General features: G+C 28.3%; 1 protein-coding gene across 1 annotated transcript; it reads right to left on the bottom strand.

Annotated features, from left to right (window-relative positions):
• Nucleotides 1–893: 893 nt before the first annotated feature.
• Nucleotides 894–27,559, bottom strand: DNaseII (deoxyribonuclease II). Its single transcript, XM_035368330.2, has 7 exons — nucleotides 27,264–27,559; nucleotides 25,983–26,163; nucleotides 21,178–21,250; nucleotides 20,901–21,056; nucleotides 17,121–17,327; nucleotides 3,533–3,792; nucleotides 894–1,792 (listed from the first exon to the last, which is right to left on the bottom strand). The coding sequence occupies exons 1-7, from the start codon at nucleotides 27,371–27,373 to the stop codon at nucleotides 1,685–1,687; spliced, it is 1,095 nt and encodes a 364-aa protein (XP_035224221.1). The 5' UTR covers nucleotides 27,374–27,559; the 3' UTR covers nucleotides 894–1,684.

Raw genomic sequence — 27,559 nt, 5'->3', positions numbered from 1 at the left:
ATACTGACAACTATTTCAAAAAGCACACTTTATCTGGAAAAAAAAAACTATTTGCACTTATTTCAAAATATTAATAACAATTTATATAATGTTTTACACATTTACAGAATGCATTTTGAAAAACCATTCCAAGAATATATAAGTATTAAAAAAATTATACGGTGTATTTCTAAGCTGATGAAATATTGGAAATGTTAATATTTGTCAATAATTTATTTTCTAAAATGATAATACTGACTGATCAAAAGATAATTTCGATTATAATTAAATATGGAAAAAAAATCCCCAACTTAACCATAAAATTCATGTATATATCTAGAGAGAGAAAGAGATGGGGTATTTTAAATTACCTTCACATTTGGAACATATATTCCAGATGGAGTTCAGGTAACAGATTTAATCGTGACCGATTAAATCATAACATATGACATTAAAGCCAATCCTTTCACTTGGTGCAGATTTTAGTTTTAGAAATTGGAATTAACTATATTTGAAACTTTAATTAATTTAATAATCTAATGCAGGTGAAGGGACAATAATATTAGCATTCTGACAGGAAGGAAATAACTTCACATGGTGAATGCAATAAGTAACACTTGCTCTCAAGTGTTAAAAACTAAACTGTTCATTAGACAGAGGATAAAATATGTTTCCTTTGGTATTTAAATATCAAAGCTGCATTGGGAAAAACAAATTCTTCCTTTAAACATATTATATGCATATTTTTTCTATGCAAGGACTTAACATGTTTATAATTTTGAAATACTTTTTTATATTTATCATTATTATATGGGTAAAAAAGATTTTTTTTACAATTCAGTAGTAGTAAAATACTTCATAAATTCTATTTTGAAAATGAACAATATGTATAAATATAAGAACTTCAAAAAGCATTATATAAATAAATATGTTTCTTTTATTTTCAACATTAAGAAAACAAATAGCAGAGTTGTATTTTTTTAATTCTGAAAATATCCACAAGACTATTGAGAAATAAACATTTCATTTATGAGATTTTTTATTTCACAATAATAAATAAGTATTGGAATACACATAATTATAAAAGTTTTATGCACCGGTCTTTTTAACCCCTGAATGCACCTATTAAAATTCACTACATGGTCTTTTCAGCCAATTTTATTTAACTCAATCTTTTTTGAATTTAACTCAAAATTATTGCATTTATATTTTGTTGTATTAAAAAAAAAATTCTTTGATATTTATGTGAGTACATGAAAAAAATTCAATTCAGTGTGTCATATGCATTAACAGGTTAATAAAAATTTACTAATATGTAGCAATACATTTTAATTCCAATTAAATGTCTGTGTTAAGTAAAACTATGTCTACATAGTTTCGAAACAATAAAATATAAATTTAGGAAATAAAATGAATATAAATTTTTCTGGTTAACAAAGGAATATATATATAAACACATATATACATATAACAGAGCAAACGAGTTAAAATAGTCTAAATTAAAAAGATAAGATATAATAGATTTAAAACATACATAATTAACCAACAAAAATAGAAAATTCAAATCTGATAAAATATGTTGATTCTTGTACAAGTCAATACTTTTTTGGGAAGTGTTATTTTACAGATCTGCATAGTTTCAAATTTAATGATTGGTTTAAAAGACTTCATTTTAAGTCAGTTGCTAAGCAAGTCATCAGTTTTATCATTTACCAGGACACTGATCAGTCTCAGAAACTGCTGAACGATATGCATTCCATACAGGTGCTGACTCGAAACAAAGTGCCCCACCACCACGTTTTGCTTGGGACGCCTAGTAACAAGTAAAATAATATAGTTATTATCTGTTTAATTCATATATAATATACACTTTTAATTCTATTTAGATAGAAAAAGCAAGCATAAAAATATTTCATAAATTTTATTTTAAAGAAAAATTTTACTAATCATCTGTAAATTATAATTTATTTTTAATCATCTACACTGAAAAAAAAATCATGTTTTATATGTTTTAATTCAATTTACAGCAATTTTTTTTTATTTTTGTAGGTTAAATTTCATAATTATAATATCTATTGGTATTTGCTAATCTCTAGTGAAAAATGGATATAAATATTGGTGCTCTTCTGTTGCTGGGACTGGATTTATGCATGCTTGTATGAATGGATGGATGTGCTCATGTTTGTGTGTACATACACACATACAAATATGCATATGTATGTGTATGCATACTCACTAGGTTAAATTTCATAATTATAGTACTGTATTGTGTATACACACATTTTTTAATCTGGTCCCAATAACAGAAGAGTACCAAATATTTTAAACATAAGCATACTTGCAGCTTTTTCCAATATGCTTTTAAAAAAATAAGATTTAGCAAATAACAAATTCTGCAATTTTTGATGAAAATCAGATATATAAATTATCAGTTTATTAAGAGAAGAATAGTTCATGATACTAAATCAATGAAGTACCATTTTTTACTACTTGCATTATACTTTTAATTTACTAATACAGTTTGTGTTAGGCAATAAAACATATGTTCATAAGCTTTTGGGATAACAAGGCACTCTGAGAGATTTTCTAAACATAAATTCAGTATTTTATTTCACACAATACTGAAGCCTTACAAAAGAATTCAACAATACGCTTTTAGAATTGTGAATTCAGCTTATTATACCTGAGGGTCAAGGTATACCTCAAAGTGTTCAGGGTGATGATTACATGTGTTTTGTGTGCCATTCCAAACATTTACCAAAGTTCACATACAACACTTATTACGATAACAAACAGAAAATATTATATGGAATGAAAGAATTATATATATTCAAGAGCGGCACTACATGATTTTCACCCTTTTGATGCTGCAAGATATACATCTGAACACGTTGAATTAGAAGGATTAACTGAACGTTTTTGACACGATGATAGCCCATCTATCTACTAAGGGCAGAACAGCACCCTCTGTTTTCAATTCACTTTAAAATCTTGAAAATAATTTCATGAGAATGAACAAGGAAAATCCTAACTACCATTGTGCATATCTTGTTATAATCTAATTAAATTACAATAAATGCAGTAATTATAATATTAAATATGTCATGGGAAAAAATAATTTTGCAATATTGTTATCTATATGAATAATTAATGCATACAACAAGCACAAAATACACATTCATGTTTTTTAACTTCAAATGACCTATCTTTCCTTAGAGTATTCCTTGTGACTTTATTTTGCTTAAAATTTCATCAAAAAACCTAAAATTAAGTAAATATAATAACCTAAAATCAGTAACCCTACAATATACTAAAAATTAAAAATCTGTAACTTTCCAATGAATGCAGTTTAGTAAAATTAATGCTTCATTACATCTTTTAATAAATAACAGAAAAAATGAAACAACATAAAGATTTAAAAAACAACAAAAAAAAATTAACTGCATCAGAAATTCAGATTATTTTTTACAAATTAAAATAATTAAGCAAATGAAACAGACAAAAATAAATAAAATATTTTGAAATAAGAAATTCAATAGAAGAATATTATTACCATTCTATTCATATCCCCAACGCATATCCAACTTTTATCATTTGCAGCAGAGGCAGCCCATTTGCTGTGATCTTCAGTAGATTTAAACAGTATATTCTTTGTTTTCTTTTTATCAACAACAGTCATATTCATTGTTACAATATCAAGAACTGAATAATCAGATTTGCAAGAAGCTGGTAAAAACATTCCGCTTCCACGGCGCCATGTCTCAGTCACTAAGGAGGATTTCAAACCAGGAGCAATGACATCACTATACAAATCTGTTAAACAATTACACACATTTACTATCTGGTAGGAAGGTAACTTAAACATTTAGTATGCATTTAGTTTCATATTAATATGTGTAGATAGATAGTGGGAAAAGTTTAAAAAATATATCAACCAAAACATTTTTATTAATTATATTTAATTTTATATTATTGTGAAAACATACAAATAAGAGAATTCAAACAAAATTCAATAGCTAAGCTAAATAATATATGGTGTTAAAAATATAAGTGCTTTCTGATTATCCATACCCCCATTGAAAAGCCATGAAAAAGCACTGATGAGGCAATGTACCATGTCACCAAAACTATTTATGTGACAACTCAGTTGCATAGCATCTCCCCAATATATTTTCACTAGTGTGACTGCAAATTATGATCACAATAATGAAAATTACTATGTTTTAGTACAGCTGTGGACTGCATACTGTAGTTTGCGTGGTCTTCAGCGAAATTTTGGACATAGCTTCCTTCATGCATATTGCGTAATGTGCCCACTTAAAAGCATCATGTAGCTATTTTTTTCCTTCTCATTTTAGAATTAGAGCTGAGTTTGTGGAATTCCCAGATTTTTTTAAATGAAAATAGCTAAGCTAAATAATATATGGTCCATCCCCCATTGAAAAGCACTGATGAGGTAATATACCATGTCGCCAAAACTATTTATGTGACAACTCAGTTATATGCATAACATCCTCCCAATATCTTTCCACTCCTCCGAACATTTTCACTAGTGTGACTGCAAATTATGATCACTCTAATGAAAATTACTACGTTTTAACACAGCTGTGGACTGCATACTGTAGCCTGCATGGTCTTCAGCGGAATTTTGGACATAGCATTGCTCTGTATATGGGAAGAGAAACAGCAAAAAAAAAAAAGTGTTTCTTGTGCAGAAAAAGAAAAATGTAAAAAAAAATACGTGGAACTGAAAGTATTGAAGTGCATGTAAAGGAACCACAATAAATGTTTCTCTCCAAAGGTGTCAACAAGTTCATGACGTTTCAGTGAGGATGTGGATAATCAGAAAGTATTGAAATATATCATATTAATTAAACTAATTGTTTAAATATACATGAAATAACTAGTATTTCACAAAGCATTTCTTAAGCAGTTTGGCTAAATAAATTAAATTCATTTTATTTAGTTTAATGACGAAAACTGTAAGAACCGTTAGTTTAATGACTAAAACTATAAATTGTAAAAACTATAAAATTTGTAATTTTTTTTTTTTTTTTTACAATTGTACTGAATTATAAAATTTCATAAGTGAAGTAGTTCATGGCATGCAAGCTGCCATGAATAACTAGTAGTTTTATTATACCCCCAGTTTTACAGATATTTGTTTTTTTTTTATTATTACATTTATAAAGAAAAGAATGTCTCACTCATCAAAGCATTCCTTTGCATCTGGAAAATCAGAATAAATAAAAGCTACAAAGAAAATTAGTTCGTGAAATTTTTTTGAATGTTTAATTTCCAGAATGTTTATGTAACAGACATTTGAAAATATTAAATATAAAAGCAAGCAAAACTTCAACCAGCAACAATCAAAGGTTGATTTTTGTCAATATATCATAATGCAGTATACTTCCTGTTAAATTAATTTTTGCTAACTAAATCAGGAGAAGGAAAATTACTTATTGCTTAAAAATTTACAACTGTACTTTAAGAAATCATAAGGAGTGCATAACTGTCATAAAATCAAAAGTTTATTAATGAGAATGTCATTAAAGGCTGCAGACTCTAAGAGATTTAATACCAAAGTTTATAAAATCGTGTAATTTGTGAACTATATAATTGTAAAAATACATATTAATTCTAAAGGTATATCAGGAATATATACAGATATCCAGAGAAATGGCATACTGAGACTTTTTATGTATTCAGAGCGTTTCACTTAATTCTTTCTTAGTTAAATGAAATAACCTAAATCTCTGTCTATAGGAATGAATGCCTTCGTGGATATTTTATTAAAGAAAATTGTCTCACATTTATTTTACACATAACAAAAATTATGAAAATAACCATGCAGCTAAACGGATTATTGCCAGAATTCAAACCTAGACTAGGATTCTCTGGATTTTAAGATATTAACCATTTCTCATTTGGAAACTATTTCATAAAAACTAAATAATATTCTACAATTAAAAAATGCATGTAATTCTATTTTTTTTTAATTTATACATCAAAACTAATACTTGAAAGAAAAACTCTTTTGAGCTGACAGATATGATAATATAGCAATTGCTATAAATTTTAAATAGTTCTGTCATCAAATTTTAATCAATATAAAAATACAATAAAAGTCATAATACAAATGCAACATTAACTTCTGTATTTCATAAAGAATAAACCATAACTGCATAATTTTTACGATTTAAACAATTTAAGTCAATTGTTAAATACTTAAAATAGCACTTGATCACATTGCATTAACACTTCTGTGTTATATGATGTATGTTCATATGATTTTATAATAGGCCAGAGATTGCAATGGCTATCAACACACAACACTTTCATACTCTCATTACATTACACAACTAGTTTTAAAAGTCCATCAGATTCTGCTGTCTGATCGATATGTATCAGTACAAGCAACCTAATAAAAGAAAGCCATGATACTGGAATGTGATGTCACGAGCATTCCTAGTTGATACTCTGGCAGTGTAACAAAATAAAATATGTTGTGCACTAGTGGCATATTTAGCATTGTTTTCATTATTTTATATAGATAACATGGGATGAATTTTGTTCAAAGATTCAATATTTTTGCTGTTTATAAATGGTAAAATTAATATTCAGAATTTATTATATTAAGAAAGTACACAAATAAGATTTTATAAATTCTCTGGCAAAAATAAAGGGTTTATATTTTATATATAATAACAAAAAATTAAATAATTAATAATATCCATGGTTAATTAGAAACATTTACACTAAAAATTATTTTAAAATCTAATAACTACTTTTCAAACTATAATACCAATTGTTTGGACAAATCTATAAACACAGTGTGCATGAAGACAGTTGTTGTAATAGGACTGAATTTCCATCAAAGTACCTATTTCCCTTGCTTAAACAGTAATTAAGTTTAAAAAAGGACTAGGTATGTTCTGTAAAACATAAATATTTCCTTAAGATCTTCTTTTCTTTGTCTTTCATGATTAATATTGTATTAAATAACACTTCCAAAATGTTTAAAAAGAAAAATTTCTTTTTCATAATTTTGTATAGTTTTTATGTAGCTTTTATAACATACGAGGTGAACATCTACATGTTATAGCAGTCCTATATACAAAATTTCAACATTCTGAGGCTACTCGTTTTTGAGTTATGCGAGATACGTACGTACATTCGTACAGATGCCACGAAAAATTCTCTTCAGAATTCATTTTAAAGCAGTTTTATAATTTTTTTGGAGGAAAAGAGTCTGTTATTCTGTCCTTACATACAGATATCATGCAAAAACATCGTTAAATTACATTCGATAGCTGTCAAAATGGATATTTTCGTTGAAATATGCTGCCTGAAACTTTTTGCGATTACAATACTTCCTTTTCACTTCGTACAAGGAAATAAAAAAGACAATGAAATATACCAATCTCTTAAAAACAGTGACATAAGAAATACGATGAAAAATTGTTGCCAAACCCATATTTCTAAAAGAATGAAACTATTCAAAATGATGCGATTTCATCAAAAATCTATCAACAACAATAAGAAAGAAAAATTGTTGCCAAAATCACATTTTTAAAGATGTGAGATGTGAGAAGTGTACTCGGAAGCTTCATTTAAAAATATTTTTTTTAAATGCAAAATATTATCATTTTTCCAAAATTCTTTTTGTAAAAGCAGTCGCAAGGATGAAAGTTTAACGTGACCAAAAATCAAAGAAAAATAAACTGTACATTTTAAAAAATAAACTTTTTTAGGAAAAAATCCCATTGAAAAGGTGTTAAGCTCACTTTGTTAAATAAATTCGTATTTAATCGATTTATTGAAACACGAAATTTATTTTAAGTTCGTAAAATAACTAAGTGCCTATGTTTCATGACGATGTGAAAATGGAGTGTGTAGAGTAAATTCTCGCTTTCCTATAGCCCATTATGTCTCAAAATGACGCGATTTCGTCACAAAACATAAAATAAAAAAAATTGAATTCGAATTTCGAAAAAATCGCTTTGAGGTGCACTGGCTCTTGTCTAGATGAACCTATGTACCAAATTTCGTAGCCATGGGTCTATTAGCTTACGCGCAGCGTGAACGAAACACTCACACACAGACTCTTTCTTTTATTATATGTAGAGATACAGTGTTGTATGAAAAAAGTACTTTATTATAACATACTACAAAATATATAACTGTCTTCAGCTATGGAGAAAAAAATGTGTTATTATAAATTTTAAATAATTTAATCACTTAGAAGTTAAATGCAATGATGAAATTTTATGTCAATTTAGGAACTTGCTGTTTTTTCTTTATTTGTAGACTTCTGTATTTAATTAATGAATTACATTTCTCGAAAGGTTTAATAGCAGTTATCATCTTTAAATCAACAATAATAATAACTGAAAAAGGAATTACTGATTTTTCTATCATATTTTGTAACTAATCCAACTAGTCTGGTTATTCTTTTGCTACTTTTCCTTGTAATGTTCAACATGAAGATGGCATTTTTATTGTTACCCTACATTTTTCTAATATGATGTGATTTCTATAAAATTAACTGATTCTTGTTCTCATATAAGTTCATAATATAATGGCACATAAATATGCATCTGTCTCCGTGCCATGTGAATTTTAAAAACAGCCAAAGAGTGGCCATTTTCAATTGAGCCTGAACTTGGACTTCATTGAATAAGTAATCTATGAAGGAAAGACAATTTTGAATCTATAAAATATTCAAAGGTAAGTTTGATTTTCTTGCATTTCTTATGTCTAAGTTTTTGTCCTGTTTTTTAATTATATTAATTGTTATTGATGATATTTATGCTAACTTTTTGTCATTAGAACAGCTACATATAAATTAATATCTAGTAACCAAAGTCAATGAGCCATATGGACGGTTATTCTACGCTACGAGAGTCGACAGCAAGTTGTGGGCCGCTAGATGTCGATGCTAGTAAAAAAACAGGTCTGCCCGATATCCTATATTCTCTGAGTACGGAAGTAGTCGAAAGTGCAGGAAAACGTGTTGCCGCATCGTCAATCAAGGTTGTGCAGTTGACGTACTAAGCAGACAATGGCTTTGTATGTGTTTTCGCGGCTGATTTTTTTCATATTTAAACGAAGAATATGGTGGTAGATCTCTGAATCGGTGGCAAATTTATAGAAAATATGTTGATGCTTTTGCTCTGCCAAAAGATGTTTTCATTGCGTATTTCAGATTGCCAAAATTTTTAGTTATTTTAATTTGCGATGAACTGAGAAAGTATTTGCAGCCACATTCAGAAAACAAGAACGCAATTTCTACTGAAAGGTTATACTATTCCTGAAATTATAGATATAAATTGTAATTGTATGCTTTAAAAATGTAGAAGATAATAAGTTGATCAAGCAAATAAACCTTCTTCATTTAATACAAATATAGACATCCGATAAGCTTCTCGATTTATATACAGCAAGAATTACGTTTACTTTAAAATCTAACAGTTGAATACCTTACGAATAATACTGTGAACACAAAAAGGAATGTCGTTCATTATTACGCGAAATTCACATTACTGTAAAATAAAAATAAAAATAAAAATAAAAAAAATTTATAAAACCACTATATATACTAGTTATATAAATTTATAAAACAGTTTTATAATATTTTTTTCAGTAGCTGTACTACTACTAGTGTGATACTTTTAATAATACGTTTTAGCCCAGAGGGCCTATTAATTTCGTTTTGCCATTTTGTGGCGTTTCACTTTTCAAATCGTTGTCACCAAGTATTATCGCACTCTTTTATATTTAAAGAAATTAAATAATGAGGAATCTACAAAATGTATGAATGTTTCTCGCACTGTGATAAAACAACGGTACCTAGAGCCATGAAATTCTGAATAACATAATCCTCCATCCTAATATAGGCATCTGGAGGCCCAAATTTGGAACTAGGAATTTGTTTTATTATCTATTTCATATTTTGTAAAGCATTTATGAGTTTTTGATTAAGAAACCCAACGATTTCAAAGCGAGTAATGCCAACATTGTACAGGAAAAAAAAAAAAAAGAGGAAAAAAAAGCATTTTCATCTCTAGCGCGCGAGACTATGTATCGGAAATTCTAAAGATATGCTTTTTTTAAATTATAAGATATTGCTGTTGAATTGAATTTTATGGTTTAAGTGCGAAAAACATGATATTTAATAAATAAAGGTAACACGCAAAAAGTTAAATAATGGCCCTTTGGGAGTAATATAAAATCTGAAGGCTTTCAGTTTTTTTTTTTGTTTGTTTTGTTTTGTTTTGTTGTTGTTGTTGTTGTTGTTTTTGTGTGTAATTTTATTATGTTTTAAAACTGGTTTCTAAGGGAAACTGGCTCGTATACACATTACACATGGGGAAAGCCACGAAAACGCCGGCCAGCTCGTTCGCGGGATTCGAACCTCGGACCAAACTACCTGCGTTCAGCGACTCTACCGCTCGGCGGCTGGTGGGCTTGTTAGTAGAATTATACTGCATTATTATTGTATTATGCTATAAAGTAACAATGCTACAAGACTGAGGGATTTTGTTCATGGAATAATACTTTTGTAACCTATTATAGTATTCAAAAATCATTGTTTCTTTGCAAACTAAAAAAAAAAAAAAAAAAATTACTGTTCATTGCATTCTCATTTTTATATTGTAAAAGAGATATTGATAATTATTAGTTTTCTGATTAAAATGTGTCGAAACGCTGCTTTGACAAGGACTTCAACTGCAGGAGACCTACACTGATTATTTTTACTTTAGTACTTGCATTGTGAAAATATTACTATCTTTTAATTATTTTCACAGAATAAAATCTTTTGAGAAGGAAGAATATTTAAACTGAGCAAGCCGTTCTTATATATATAAAAAATTAAAATAACAGCAATGTAATATTAAAAAAAAGGTATTAATAATTGTGTGACAAAAATTGCAAAACGAATTAATTACACATACAGGATAGATTAGTTTAATTTTGGTTATATATTTTATATTGAAAAAATATTTTCTTTCATGTTAATTATAGAATAAATTATTTAAAATAAAGCATTTTGATGCGTGTGTGATAGTTGAATGCTGCAGCAATCGGCCATAGTGAATGAATTTTATTTCTTTTCCTGAAAGAAATAATTTTCATAGAAAAAGAAAATAAAAAAAGGGAAGAAATATTAAGAAAGAAATATTTTCTTTCTAATTTCTTACTTAAAGAAATGTTTTTCCAATAGTAACTGTAAAATAAATTGCGGGAAAACAGTTTTAATGTAAGCTTGGGGGGAAAAAAAAGAAAAAAAAAACTAAGTTTGCTATTAGATTGTAATGCAAATTAATCATATTATAAATTTAAATGATTAAAATTGTTTATTTCTAAAAGGATTTGAAGTAAGCTTAATTCATCTACTCTTATCTATTTACCATTGCTTTCGTGGTATCCCATATCACTCTTTATTTCTTAGCTCTAAATTCCTGCGTTAACTTTCCCCTTAAAAAACAGGATTTTCCTTCACATAACACAGCAGCATATTCTGCTGCGTGTTGGTCATAATACTGTTTTGTGCAATTTTTTTTTAATTACAAATGCAGCGTGTGAGTTAGTGAAATAATGGGAGAATATTCCTAGAACTTCAGCCAGTGCGCGCTATAAATTTCGTCACTTGTCTGTACTGCGATTGGTCTAAAGCTCCTTGAAGCCTTGTCCCCTTTCAGTAAAGTCAAATGGACCCATTCGCCCACCAACTGAGGACCACGGAATGGCTTTCTCCGATAAGTTGTGATGGCTGTCCATACCGGTTTTTTTGAGTCAATATTGTTCGCTTAAGTTGTAGACAGATCCAGTGACCACAGAATAGGCGTCCTGGTTAAATTGAGTTCTTTAGTAATTACATACCTATTAAAAAAGCAGTAAACATTTTATAAAAATATAATATCAACTCCATAAAGAGTTTCCCAAGAAATTTGTAATGCCTAGAAAGCTTGTTATGATTATAACAGTTTTATTTATATTTCAAAGAAACTTATAACACTGTTAATAATTGGGACCAAATAAAATTGGGTATCAAATACAATTCAATTGTAAAGACATTAGGTTTTTTGGGGGCGAAGCAGGAGTGATGAAAAATGAGCAACACCCTTGCCAGTAATCGAACCACGGACCTCTGGAATATGCCCACTTCGTGCTGACCACTATGCTACAAAGGCAGCAGAAATACCTTATATAACCCCCTTTAAAGGGCAACTAGGATTTTAGGGGGCCCAACTGCCAAATCCTGGGGTGTGGAGAATCATCATCCACCACCCTTTTAGTTTGGGCATCACTGTAGAGACATTAGGATATTTCGAAGCTGAAAAGATGAAAAATGAGTAACGCCTTTTCTGGGAATCGAACCATGGATCACTGGAATACACGCCCAGCGTGCTGACTCCTACACTACGAAGGCATGCTAAGAAGAAATACCTTATAAGATATCTCAATATAGTGATAGTAAACTTACATACTACATCAATATGAAAATTCTAAAATAAAATAATTTTTAGTTGTTGATGCTTATACACGTAAATTATGATAACTTTGAAATAATTACCAGATCTGCCTGCATCAAATGCATTAAATATTATTTGCAAATTACTGATTTCTATGTAATTACTAAACTCAGAATTCTTCTTGTTATCCAATTCCGTATTTCATTAACACTTTTCTTCAAACATTATATAATAAAGAGTTTATCTAGTTTATACAGATAATACAGTTTTTACAATTAAAAATTTAGCTTTGATGGAAAAATATTTCTTCTGAAATAATTAAAATTGGGGAGACCAAAATCTATTAACTAGAAGCTTTTTATTAATAAATCAAAATCTGACAATGAAAACATGAATATCACCAACATATCAATAAAAATAATAAAATTTAATTTATAAAGACATAGCAAAAATGCAACAAAATCAAACTTACTTTTGAATGTTTAGTAGGCTCAAAGCAAGCTTTCTTGCATATATTCCTTATCCATTGAAAATTGAGTTCACGCTCAGGATAGAAAGTTGAAAACAGCCACTGCGGGGCCATTTTTATAACTCACCCGACACATGACAACTGCACATTCATGTCATATTATATTATGATATTGCATGAAAACAGGAAACAATTAGTATTTTAGAAATCACGACATGCTATAAACACATTTTTGTCCACTAAGTATTACGAGGCTTTGAGCTTACTACAATAAGTGAGGTCCATGCCATGAAAACTGGTGACTTTAGAGCTTACCTTGTTTCAGTGGTCCAGATTTCTGTTGGGGGTGTTTGTAGTACTCGCTTAGGATTTTACTGAAATAAATCAAGCTTACTGGATTAAACTTTTCATGTATCATGTTACAGAAAAATTCTAGTCAATCTAAATGTATGAAAAATCCAATTCATTGTTGAAATGTGAAATGAAGAAGAAATTTGTGGTCTAAATTTATAAAAGGAGTAAACCTACTTTTTATCCAATTACATATTAAAAGCCTGCATTTAACATTATGTAAGATTCTAGGAAAAAACTGCAATATCAGATATAAAGCTGGCATATATTAATAAAGTATCTTATATGATTCTGAAATCTTGTTGACCATAAAATTTGGTAGAGATCCTCCTAAATTTGCACCATTTTGGCAGAAGTTAGTAGGAAATAATCACTTGTTATTTAGTTGAATAATCAAAAGTCAAATATTAACGGATATAGCATATTAAAGGTTTAAATCATTTGTTACAATTTTTCACACTGGACTGCCTTGTTTAACCATTTTCAAATAAAATCATATATCAAGTCCAACAGGGCACTGTTCTGGTTTCAAATTTTAGACACTGTTTTCAAAATGTGAAGGGATAAAATGGATAAGCAGTAATTAATTTATATCCTTTATAATAATTAAACCACCTTATCGAGAATTTATTGGATTTACATAAAACCAAGATAAAGATTTTATGATTTGTAGCGATGTGATGCTTATCCATTATTAGCACTAGAATTGCACTTGATGAGATGATCAGTTCTTGTGGTAGGCAGACTAAATGACTACCCTGGACTTTGAAATCTCTCATACATTCTTGTGCCATACTACTCCCTGCTTTTCTTTCTATAAGAAGTATCCAAATCCAAGTAAAAATTCTTGGAATAATACCATAGCTATAACATTTGGGAATTTAATCAGCATCAAAAAGACAGCCACATAATTCTATTTACATTTGACATGCTATAATCAAAATTTTGAGTCATAGTCCAATAAGTGATTTATTACCATTTTATAAGTTTGCTTAATATTTCAATAAAAGTATTCAAAAATTTTAAATACAGGTAGCCTTCCTACAGTACGGCATCCTGTAACATGGTTTTGCTATAACACGATTCATAAATTGTGAGAATCCTCCTACAACACAGTTTTTCTAGAACACGGTTTTGCTCTAACGTGATAAGAAAATTGCCCAAGCAAATCAAAGAAATTTTACGAACTCCACACAAAGTTTTTCCATATTGTGAAAAGCACCCATATAGTCATTTAACACATAAGAATCCTTGTTTCATAAGTTCTGCCAGTTGTTAACCAAGATCCGCTACCCGTATGAACAAATGTCCTCAGATGACCCGTAAGAACTAATGTATCCGGAGAACAATGAAGAAACCTCAATATCACAGAAGGTGAACAACGTGAGGTCACAATTAGTGCTCTAAAATGCACAACCAGCACGTTCGGCTTCCAAATTTGAATCCTTGTATCCATTACCTGAAAACAAAAGTGTCTCACGCTGCTGGTTGGCAGTCTGCGTCGAGCCATGGTGTGTTAAAGAATAACTTTTTGGTCTTAAAGATATTAAGTTTCAGGCCCCAAACATATCTGATAAAATTAAAAAAACAACGTTTAAGAGGAAATTCATTTCTCTAAAAGTAAAGATACATATCTTGGACCATCTTTTAAAAGGAGGAAAGTCATCTCACATTGGAAAAAGTTTTAATTGGAATGAAGAAAGAGTCCAGACTATTAAGAAAAATGAAAAAGAAATAAGAAGTGCAGTTGCTGCAGGATCTTCAACATCCGCGAAATGTGCAGTTTGGCCCTGGGTGTGCCAATAATTGAGAAGATGGAAAAGGCACTCAACATTTGGATTGATGATAGCTGTCAAAAAAGAATTTTGTTGGATGGTAATATCATTAAACAAAAAGCACTCAAAATTTTCAAACACCTCAAAGAACATGGAAAACCCTCTGTCAATCCAGTTTTCTGGTAAGAAAGGGTTGGTTCAAAAATTTCAAAAATTGCAATTCATAGCATAAGAATTAAAGGAGAATCTGCATTGGCTGATTATGAAGCTGCTAGAACGTTTCCTGAAAAAGTTCAAAATATTATAGAAGAACAAGGATACACAGCAGTTCCAAGTTTTCGATGCCGACAAAACTGGGCTTTCGCCGAAAAAAATGCCCAATAGAACCTTTAAATCGAAAATAGAAAAAACTGCATCCTGATTTAAGGTGTCTAAAAATTGTCTAATGCCACTTTTGTGCAGTATTATTTTGGACTTTATGACAAAATCCTTGTTAGTTTATAGATCTTTAAATCCTTGTGCACTTAAAGGAGTAACCTTACCGGTATATTGGAAAGCAAATCCAAGAGCTTAGGTAGCTGGGAATATATTTAAAGATTGGTTTTTAAAGTGTTTGGTGCCAGATGCTGAACATTATTTAAAGCAGAAAAATTTGAGCTTCAAGGTGTTTAATACTATTAGATAATGCTCCATGATACCCACAAGATTTGAATCATCCCAATGTCAAAGTACTGTTCCTACCACCTAACACTACTTCGTTACTCCAATCATTGGATCAAGGTATTATTTATACCTTTGAAACATATTACATAAAAAGAGCATTACAGTAAATTTTAGACGTAGCTAATTCAAAATCAATTAATGTAATAGAAACTTGGAAGACATTTTTAATCAAGAACTGAATCGACATCGTATCTTTGTCGCTGTATAGAAGATATGGCCCTCTTCAGTTGAAACAGAAAACACATGCGAATCATGAGAAAATTAAATTGGTGGCATATTAGAACTTGCTAAATCAATTGGAGGCAAATGATTTGTGAACATGGCTATTGAGGACGTTCAAGATTTATTAGTGGAAGAAGAAATTGATGAAGATTTGATAGAAATGGCATCTGAAGCTGTACATCAAATCGCTTCTGAGGACACTACCACTGATGAAGATTACAAAGTTAATAATTTAACATTACAAAAATTAAAAGAAGGCCTATGCTTAGCTGAAAATCTTAAGTTAATTTTCTTGATTGGAGACCCTTCTGCTGAAATAAGCCGAAAATTCAAAAGAGAGCTGCAAAACTGTCCAGCTCTATATTGAGAAATTTAATGACCCGATAAGAAGTAGTAAGCAAAATAAAATGACAGGTTTTTAAAAAGGGAAGAAAATGCCAGAACTTTAAATGAAGAAAGAAATTCTGCAAGTGAAAGTGATCTCATTCCACCAAAAGAACGTTCTCTTTTGATTATACTGAGCAATGACAATGAAGAAATTTAGTAAACTAAAGTTTTGTTAAATAAAAATATGTAACATTTTTTGTTTTCTGTTGTACATAGATATATATTTTTAATAAAAATTAAGTTGTTTATGTATATTATGTATATACCTGTCCTCCAACTATTTGAGCTGGTTAGTTAAATGCCAGATAGTCACACTTTTACTGTACTGCATGATATGCTCTTCTTGTGTTCATCGAATGATCCCATCAAATGCTACCATTGGCACTAACATCTAAATTATTTACATAATTTTTCAAATAATATTTGCATGAAGAATTTAGGACTGCTATTCAAATTTTTATGGATGCATATACATATATATTGCAAGAATGTACTACATATAATTAATGTAGTACAATATACAAATCAAATGAAAACTATCTAATAAAATAATATGCATCATTCAAAGACATAAAATAATAAATTTAAGAGAAATGAGCTTTGTGTCTAATATGCTAATTTTCCAAGCTTTAAAACCATTCATCAGATTCATGCTTAATTGTTTTTTGATAATAATTCTATCGCAAGTAATTTTATAACTATTTTGAATTTTACAACAAATAAAACAGTAATTACCATGATTAAATTGATTATCCTTAGCAAAACTCACAAATGACTTGTTTTTTAAACTCTTCAATTTCACTGCTCTTGTTAAAGGATCTTTTCTAATAAAGGCTGGGTTGTCAGTAAAAATACTTTTAGCGCTGTCGTCAAGGAACTGAGCAACTTCATCTGTCAGCTCACTAGAATATATGTTGGGATGACAATACAACAGTTGGTTACCTGAAATAACATAGAATGAGCAAAAATTAGTAATTAAATATATCTACAGATAATTATCAAATTTTAATTACATGCTTACAAATACTTCACACACACACACATATCAATCATCATCATCATATAATCTTAAAGCACTTAATTTGTTCTTAATTAGGTGATTGTACTTTTTTTCAGACCTAAAACAGTACATATTTGTTCTTTATATGTTTGCTATGTATTATTTTTGATTAATTATTTTTTATTAATTATTATATTATAATTAATTAATTATTTTTTTCCAAACTTTAGATTTGTAACCCTTGATGAGGTATATGGAAATTATTTTGATAATGTATATGAAAATATATAATTATCACACAGTTAACTTTCTAATTATGTGTATGGAAATAAATAAATAATAATTGCATAATATAATAATAATATTTAATCTAATAGCACATAGATCACAATTAATCCACTACATAAGTAAGAAGTAGCACTGCCTTCTATGAATGAGAAGCATAACCTAATAACAATGTTTTCCATTAACTACTACTTTTTCTTGTCTCTTTGTCAAAAATGTGCTGTTAATGTCCTTCTAAAAAATCTATTACTATGTCCAAACCTACTTGTGAGTGTATTCATAAATTCTGTCAGTATAATGAATCTTTAATAATAATTATAATATGTGTGAAAAATGATAACTATATATATGTGTGCTACAATTCTGCCAATTTTTTTCTCTTTCATCAAAATATAAAGGTGCTATAGTGCTTATCCAGAGTTATTAAGCAAGACAACTAGACTGTAAGGATAAGTGAAATTGATCCAGCAATTCCACATAATGTGATACTGATTTTGAACTATAACAAATGTTCCCAAATAAAAAACAAAGTTTATAAAAAAAAGTTTCAGCAGAGGGAACAAAATGATTTTCCAAATGCAAAATTTAATTTTTATATAGTTTTTTAATATTTAATGTATGTTTTATATATTGATTAATTATTATATTATTTTATACAATTTTATATTTATTTAATTTTTATATATTCATTTTTACTGTTCATTTGGCTTTAATAAATAAAAAAAAAGGAAAGTTTCATATCAATGCATCCAAAATTTGTGAAGATATTACTAATTAGTGACTTCAATAGGCCAACTACAAAATTTATTATGAATCCTGTTTTATCCAACATCAAATTATTAAATACTATAATGTGCACCTTTTGTTTTGATGTTTCTTCTTAAATCTGCTCAAAATTTGCTTGCATCACTTAATAGAACTGGAAACAATTTTGATAATCCTCAAATTAGATCTCTAATACCTCTACAAATTTTGTATGAAAATTTTTTAATTTAGTAAACATTTTACTAACTAGATTTTTATCAGATCATAAAAAAAGCCAAGTCTTTGATTTAAAAAAATCTTTCACATCATCAGTGCTGAAACTATTTTCATAACATTCTTTACATTGCTTTGAGAAACTTTGAAAATAAAGTCTATGATATTTTTTAAGACAATAAAACCATTTTTTCAAATACAGTGTGTGTTTGAAATGTAGCATTTAATTATACATTTAATAATTTTGGAATTTAATATATTATTATAATATTATTATATTATAATTAATAAAATATTATAATGGGAATAAATTTAATAATTTATTTAACAATGCAGCATTTCTTTGTTTTAAATATTTTACTAACATATTATAATTACACCACTAATATGCAGTGTACACATTAGTTTACCTAAATGCAGTTAACTCATTTTTTTAATAATATCATATTTAATATAATTAAAAGCATTCTGAAGTTACTCTTCCTTATATACAAATCATAATTATATAATAATTCTTCAGTTACTTGAACAAGACTTACTCATTAAGCATACATTTGTGAAATGTTAATAGATACAAGGGGTAAATACTTACCCCAAATTAAATGTTATAAAAATCACATACTGATTTGCTTATAAACAAACAATAATTTTATAAGTACCAGAAGAATCTACTTTAGTACTTAAAATAAAAATGACTTGTAATATTATACAAATTGATGCATTTATTTAAACTTTATTTCATTTTACTTTCTTCTATAATTTGTAAGCGAATTATTTTGGAATTCATTTAATTGCATATATCTGACACAAAATATTTATTTTGCCATGCACTAAACACTTTGAAAAATGTTAAGATGTTTGATACAGAAATGCAAAAAGGAGATAAAATTGCTGTCAAATCAATAAATTATCCCCACAAATGGCAGATGAGAGCATACCGAAAACTCTTTTCAATTACACCATCTGGTAAATTATTTTGAAAAATACACTGATAGCTGAAAGCATTTGGTAATGGATTCATTTGTTTAGTCAAAATTCTTTCCAGCTGAAGTAGTTTTTATCTTTACATATGTGCTTATGAGTTAGACAAGCTCTTGCACTTGCTTATATTTGTAAACCTAATCAATAAAGTTTTTCTTTAAACCTTCATTTATTTTTTTAAGCTATAAGTGTATTTGAAAATTGTGAAGAATATGCAATACTCTCTTTTATGTGTTTAAAACACATAAAAGAAAAATTTATTTACTACATTTACTACTAGGATTTAATTCAGCTACAGCATAAGTTTTCTAACTTAAGTTTTTGAACTTAATTAGGCAAAACAAGTACCTTTTTCTGTATATGTTTAACAGAAGTTAAATAAAAGTTTTGAATCATTTCATTGCAATATTGTATTAATTTATCAAGATAGACACATATTCAGTTTCTGAAATCAGGATTATCAATATACACAATTTCTGATGTTTTATTACACATATATTAATTATTACTCAATTTAAATAAAATAATTAATGCAAATTTTATATTAAAATCATATAACAAAATAATTGAAGCACTACTTGTTTAAGAAAATTATTAAGTTTCAATTATGAGAATTTTTTTAATCGTATTCTAGCAAGATTCAGTATGAAAAATATAATAAAATATATTTGTCATATATGAAGAAAGATGCTTTATAATGACCAGGTAATTTATATGTAAAATTTAAGCAGTACACAGGATGATATATAAATGATAATATAAGCAAAATATAATAAATATTACTCAGTTATTTAACAAAATTTACTTTAACATGCATGTTCATCAGGTCTTTAAAATAATGTTTTTTTTAATTAATATTTAAACTGTATACATTTTTGTAAATTTGATGCAATATCAATTTAATATTTGAGAGTAAATTCATAAATTTTAAAATGCTTTCTAAAATTTAAAATTATTATGAATAAGTATTATTAAAGCAACTTTAAACTTGATTAATAATATAATTTCATAACAATCATACATCAGTTCATTTTAATATTTAATCAGTATCACACACACATTTATTTAAAGAAACATGATTTTTTTTAAATATAAATATGAAGTATATATATCCACACACATATACATATGTATAAAATTTAAAAAGAAATTTTTCTTTAAAATATTAAAAACAATTTTATTCAAAAAATATCATTAGTCATTTAACACAACACCTTGCAGATTTTTATAAAAAAATTCTAACATATATATAGATAGATAGTTATACTAACATATTTCATTTAAAGTTTTTGTATGGAATGTCACGCACAGGATACTTTGGCCATTAACCATAGCATTTTCTGGAAACTCAAACTTATTTTCGTCACCAAACCTTGGTATGCTGTGGATTAACCAAAAGCCAGAGAATGCATCAAAAGCTAAAACACCTAGTAAGAAAGAAAAGTGGTAAAAAGGTATTAGAATAATTTAGGTCATGGCAAAGCACTCAAGTGCCTCAGTGAAGATAATAAATGAAATTAAATAAGAGAAAATTTTAGAAAATCTTGCCTTTCAGGTGACCAACAGCAGTTCCAAAATAACCTTCTGGAGGATCATCATTATAAAACAAATAGGAAGCTTCCTAAAATTAGATAAGCACATTAAATGGTCAAAATTTGATGCTTTATCACTTATCCATTAGCAGCTTAAGATCTGAATTTAATAAAACAAATCTCACATGGCCCAAATTTAACTTATGGAAGAGAAAAAATAACTTTATACCTATACATCTAAAAATGGTACTTACATATTAGTGCAAGCACTTTGCTTCAGTCTGGCAAATTTTTACAGGAAAAAAAAAAAAAAGAATGGCAACTTATAATTAAAAATATATATATACTACATATTATACATTAGTTTTATTTTATCTTTTACCTTCTAATTAGGCATTCATTTTGAAAATCAGTCAGTGAACCTGCTGACATTGGTGCATTCTAAAAATCTACCAAGGCAGTCTACTAAGCCAGTTGCATTGATACAAAAGCAGCCTGGAACTTAGCTATTGCTAATTATAAGATGTATTTGTTGAAGAAAGCATCATCATAGGACAGCAAATTAGGTAAATGTTCAAAGGAAATGCAAAATGACATTATGATTTTTAAGTAAACAATATAATGAAATAAGAAATTAAACACACAAAATGAAAAAATAATAATAATAATAATAATAATAATAATAAAATTCCCCCCCCCAAAAAAAAAGTTTTAATTTTAAAGAGAAAGTAAGATAGACAAAGAGAAAGCAGAAGATAATGCTACAAAACTTGTAAATGTAACATAAACTATTGGGAAAAACATTAATTAAGTGAAAATGCAGCAAAAATGGAGAAAACAGATGAATGAAAAGAAGAACTCTGGATTTAATTGTAATAAATGGATTAGTGGCAAAATTACATGATGTCTATACAAAACTTCTCTAGAAAGTACAACTTTGAAGAGGATCCCAATGGATGCAGATAAATTCACACTTGTAGGCGGGGCCCAAAATTACCTAAACTGAACTTCTAAGATAGACTATCTTCTAATATTTAATTAGAATAATAAGTTGCTAACTGACTCTAAAGCATGATAAGCTGTAATCAAATTGAAGTTAATAAATTTTCTTATAAATTAATGGATTAAAGTATATTTCATGTAAAGATAAATAAGAACAACTTAAAAAAATAATAAAATGAAATATATTTATAATGAGTGTTTTATATATCTATGTGCATTTAGTATGGTCATTTAGTCTACTTGTTTTACAGTCAGAAGCATGGTCATTTGCGAGGCAATGAGCATTATGCAGTTTTTTTTTTTTTTTCATTACTATATGCTTTATTTTCTATTCTGCAGGTTCTATTATTTTATTCTGTTTTCTTTCATTTTTAATATTAAACCACTGACCATTTCATTATATCTTCTTCAAAAACTTTGTCAAGGAGGCAACAATGCATAACTAATATTACATCCAGAATAATGGGAAGTGCACAAAATTTTTTTATCCTTTATAACAGTGGACTCAGAGAGTGGCAGCCCATGGGCCAAAGCAATTTTATGAGGCCTATGAGCACATTTCCATTATGTATTTGTTGCAAATACGAATGTTGCAAAGACTTCAGGATTTTAGTTATTTGAAGTCTAAGTTTATATTACTTTCACTTCCATTACAAAAACATGAATAATATGCGAAAAAAATCTATGAATAATTAATTAATTTCCAATATGATATAAATCTGATTTTATTAAGATCCGAAGATATAGATTTGATTAACCTTTATTCCTACTTGTTAAAAAAAAAATAAGCTCACTTATGAATTTTTGCACTAAGAATGATAATTTATCTGTAAACAGCCTTTTTCACAGTTGAAAATTAAAACGAAAAGAACCTGACTGATCAGTATCAAGAACCCGTGATGAAGATAATTTCTAGTAATTTCTCTTCAAGATTACAAATGTTACCAGAATCAAAACTTAATCAAGTGTCAAGCTGTAGTAAGAAATTTATAATTAAGACACAAAAACACGCCGAATAAATACTAATTCTGAAGTCAAACAACAAAAATCAGCGTTATATTTTCAAAATTTTCACAGGACTAGTTTCGATGGTTCTACCGAACCACCATCCTCAGCTGCAAAACCGCAAATGAACAAGATAGGAAATAATGATTAGATAAGATAAGAAAGCCTGGACAAGAATAAGCATAGCTATTGACAGGGGCTTTTCACCCAATATTATTAATCAAGCATCATCAATTCCATCTCAACACACTAAAAGGCACACTCTTGTTTTAGGAGATTATAAAAATTCAGTTGTCATTCCCTTCTTTCCATCAATTAGCTATAAAGTTGCACACATTTTGCAGAAATTTAACTTTTGGGTTGTTTATTTTCCCATCAATAAAATTCCGAATTCATTACTCAAGGACCCCATTTCGGATATGAATTCTTGGGGTTTTTATAGGAATCCTTGCCAGTATGGTTTGATTTACATTGGCCAAACTAGGAGAGCCTTAAAATTTCTTGTCAAGGAACATGAGGCATATGTTAGAAAAAAGGAAACACAGAAATCTTCTTTTGCTCAACATTGTTGGTCCGAAAATCACACTTTCAATTTTTCTGCTGGAAAATTATTCAAAAAACATCTTCCACTGGAGAACTGAATTTTCTAGAGGCATTTCACATTCAAAAAATCTTTCTGTTCTAGTTAACGATCCTAATTCCAATCCATCTTTGCCTTTGGACTTTAAAGAAATTATGTTTTAGTTCTTGTTTCACCAACAGACGGTGCCACTTGCTTATTCTTGTCCAGGCTTTCTTATCTTATCTAATCATTATTTCCTATCTTGTTCATTTGCGGTTTTGCAGCTGAGGATGGTGGTTCGGTAAAACCATCGAAACTAGTCCTGTGAAAATTTTGAAAATATAACACTGATTTTTGTTGTTTGACTTCGGAATTAAAACTTATAATTATTTACATATGTAAGCATTTTTATTTATGCATCGAGGAAAACCTGAATTAATAAGATAAAGAAACTATGTCATTATGATTTATTCTCAAGTTTTATCCTACTTAATAAACTTGCTCTGAAAACTTGGAAATTTTTAAAAATTTATCTATTTTTAGTTTAAATTGAAGTAAGTTACTTAATGATTAATTAAACATGTATGAATAATTTGAAAGGAATGTCAGTGTAATAATTTAATATTTAGTTATCAATATATTTGAATTACAAAGTGAAAACAACAAAAAATGTGTCACAGGTACCAAACTTAAGGTTTCAAATTGAAAACAGATATAAATTTGAATTTTTCCTTCGTGATATTAATATTATTTACATAGATTTTGATAAATATTTAGTAAGTGGAATTAAAATAATTTTTAATAATTTGTCTCATTTTGCTATTGAAATTCTGGATTTTTTTTATTTTGGAGGGGAGGGCAGTTCTGACCCATCAGCTGTTTTTAGATTATACATTTGGCCCATATGCAATTAGAATCTGAGACAATTGATTTATGGAATTGAACCTAAGTCTAATGATGTAATAATTGATCTGCATTAATTACCATAACATAATTTTTTACCAAATAATACTCATTTCTTATGTTTCTTTTCAAATATTCTTGGGAGAAAAAGCTGAAAGTAATTTTTTATTATCTGCACCCCCATTGAAATGGCATGAAAAAGTGTTGATCAACCATCAGGCCCGCACCTGATGGTTGATCACATCCATCAGACAAGAGACACCAGTGACAGCAGACCATCAGAACAATAGGTGCAAGGTCGTGCGGCGCACAGCAGCGCCAAGTCAAAATGTGCCATGCACTCATTAAAATAAGCAGTCTGTCTTGCTGCCTACGAACAGGAAAATTCTTGTCTTATTTGAACACACCCACGGGGCTCGACTCAAGTAAAACATGGGAAATAGAAGCTCTGTTTGGTACACTATGAGTACAAACTTTCTGCAAGTAGTTATTCCTATCTATTACTGTTTTATTTGCCGTATTCAGCTGGCCATAACCTGCCCATTTAATACACACTTATTTTGATGTAAGGATTGCATATCTTTGAAAATAACCCATAGCTTGCTGTTCTGTAGAAGGTAGGTCCCAAATTTCAGTAAGTTCTTTTTTTCAAAATGAAGAAAAAAAAATTAACAATAAAGTTAAATTTTATAATTATTCATAAAAAAAATGGCTTATCAAGAATCAAACATCAAATAAATGCACAGATGCTATGTATTTGAAGTGAGCAAATAAATAGTGGCACACATTCTTCTTTAAATACAACTATTAACTTATCAATATTGTTTTCATTATATACCTAGCTTTTCCTTGAATCTCCAGTCCTGAGATATTTGAGGTCTTTCTGTTATGAGACTTATTGTTTCAATGCAGTAAATTATTGTCTGCTCTTTTCTTAAATAGTAATAAATCAAATTTTTATGCTTATAATCTTAGAAGATGGCCCAAATGCAGAAGATGATAAGCATATTTTTATTAAATGGCTTCCAAGAAAAATATAATTAATGGTATAATCGCTGGAAACAATGTGTAAATGCAAGAAAGAGATCCACATATGAAAATGATGCAGACCAGATTTATTAAATTTAAGTTTTTAAAATTTGGCTGGCTTCCCTTTTTGATCATGCTAATGTTAGCAATAAATATTAACCTGCTAAATATAATGTATCTACAAGCAACAAATATATTTAATTTCAGCTAAAAAGCTCACTAAATATTTAAGAATATGGACAGTTTACAAAAGATAAAATAAGAAAATGCAATTTCTAGTTAATGTAAAATAAAGGAAAGTAAACTGCAATACTCAATACCTTTTTCTTTGCATTAAAGTCTTCCAGAGTATTTTCTAATAAAGAGCCATCTGTTACACTTTTTGAAGACAATTTCCAGTTCCCTGGTTTTGAAGAAGTTATATATGCATAAGCAGTACCTTCACCTAGATTTGTACCTTCTCGTTCATCTGATATTTTTGGTATTTTGTACATCACATACCTACAGAAAATAATTATAAATAACTAGATTAATAATACTAAAATAAATTATATATAAGCATTAGCATTTGACATGATTAATAAAACAGATTTAAACTAAAAAAGATATAATGATGGTCATTTACCTCGGCACGAGCAAAAGAACTGAAAAGAAACACTAAAAGAATTAATTGAATTCAATTATCTAATAAAATATATTTAGTTTTTAAACAAAATATGACAATGGCTATTACTTTAGATCTACTGTTTCAATAAATTTAATTAAGGTTTATTCTCCTTCATACTTTTATTATCAGCCATAAAGCTTATTTTAAAATTTAAATATTTGCACAATTACCATTCACTTGATAATATTCTTATCTATACTACTCACTATATGATATGCTTACATGTATAATATAAATATATAACATGTCTGCAGTATTTTATTAATGAAAATAAGTTGCAAAATTTTTTTACATACCAAAATTTTACTTGTGTTACATATACATACCATTTTGAAATACTACTGCGGATCTTAAAATATGACCAATCTCATAAGAAACTGCACTTTGAAAATAAAATAACACTTTTCTCATACTACATTAAAAATTAGGTATACTGTAAAACAAAATAAACCATAAAAATTTTAGAAATTAAAGAAAAAAAAAAAAAAAAAAAAAAAAAAACTAAATGTGTTATAACACTGAATGCACATCACGATAAATATTAATGTAGGCTAAAACTTTTAATATCTTACAAAAAGTAACAGACATTTTCATTGATACATTTAACCTGGAGAATAGAAATGTATATATACTCAAAGAATTATAAACACTCTAAACATATAAATAACTGTAACCATAATATTAAAAGTTAGGGAATCTTACAATGCCCCTCCCCTAAAAAAGGTATTTTATTCTATGGAACAATACTAATGTTTCACAGTATACAAAATTCAACATAAAATAACTCAGTACTCATTTTATGTCGAATTTTGTATTCTTTAAGTTCGATAAACACCTCGTTCGATTCGTAGAAGTTTTATCTAAATAAAAAAAAAAATAACTCGTAGTTGTAAAATGCACAAATATCGAATTTTGATTTTAAAAATAAGTTTACCAATCAACATCTCGATTTTTGTCATCTTTACATGAGAGTTTTCCGAAACAAAACTGAACGTTAATGTTTAAGAATATAACAGCACACCAACAAAAATTTAAGAATTTCATTGTAGAAATTTAGAAGTTTATCATTCATCTAAATGCAGTCCAAAAATGTCACATAAACTCTGAAAATGTCTTCCTATTTATAACAATAACGAAAACAAACTACATGTGATAAAGTTTCTGTCACTCCATTGTTGTGAAAAGATCTAACCAATGAATGCAAAGAATTCGTTGTCATGACGACTGCGT

This window comes from Stegodyphus dumicola, chromosome 7 (genome assembly GCF_044657685.1).
Source record: "Stegodyphus dumicola isolate Sdum_Otavi_A_Nest chromosome 7, ASM4465768v1".
NCBI classification, from domain to species: domain Eukaryota; kingdom Metazoa; phylum Arthropoda; class Arachnida; order Araneae; family Eresidae; genus Stegodyphus; species Stegodyphus dumicola.
Note: the sequence above shows the minus strand (reverse complement) of the source record. Positions and strands in the feature narration are given on the sequence as shown.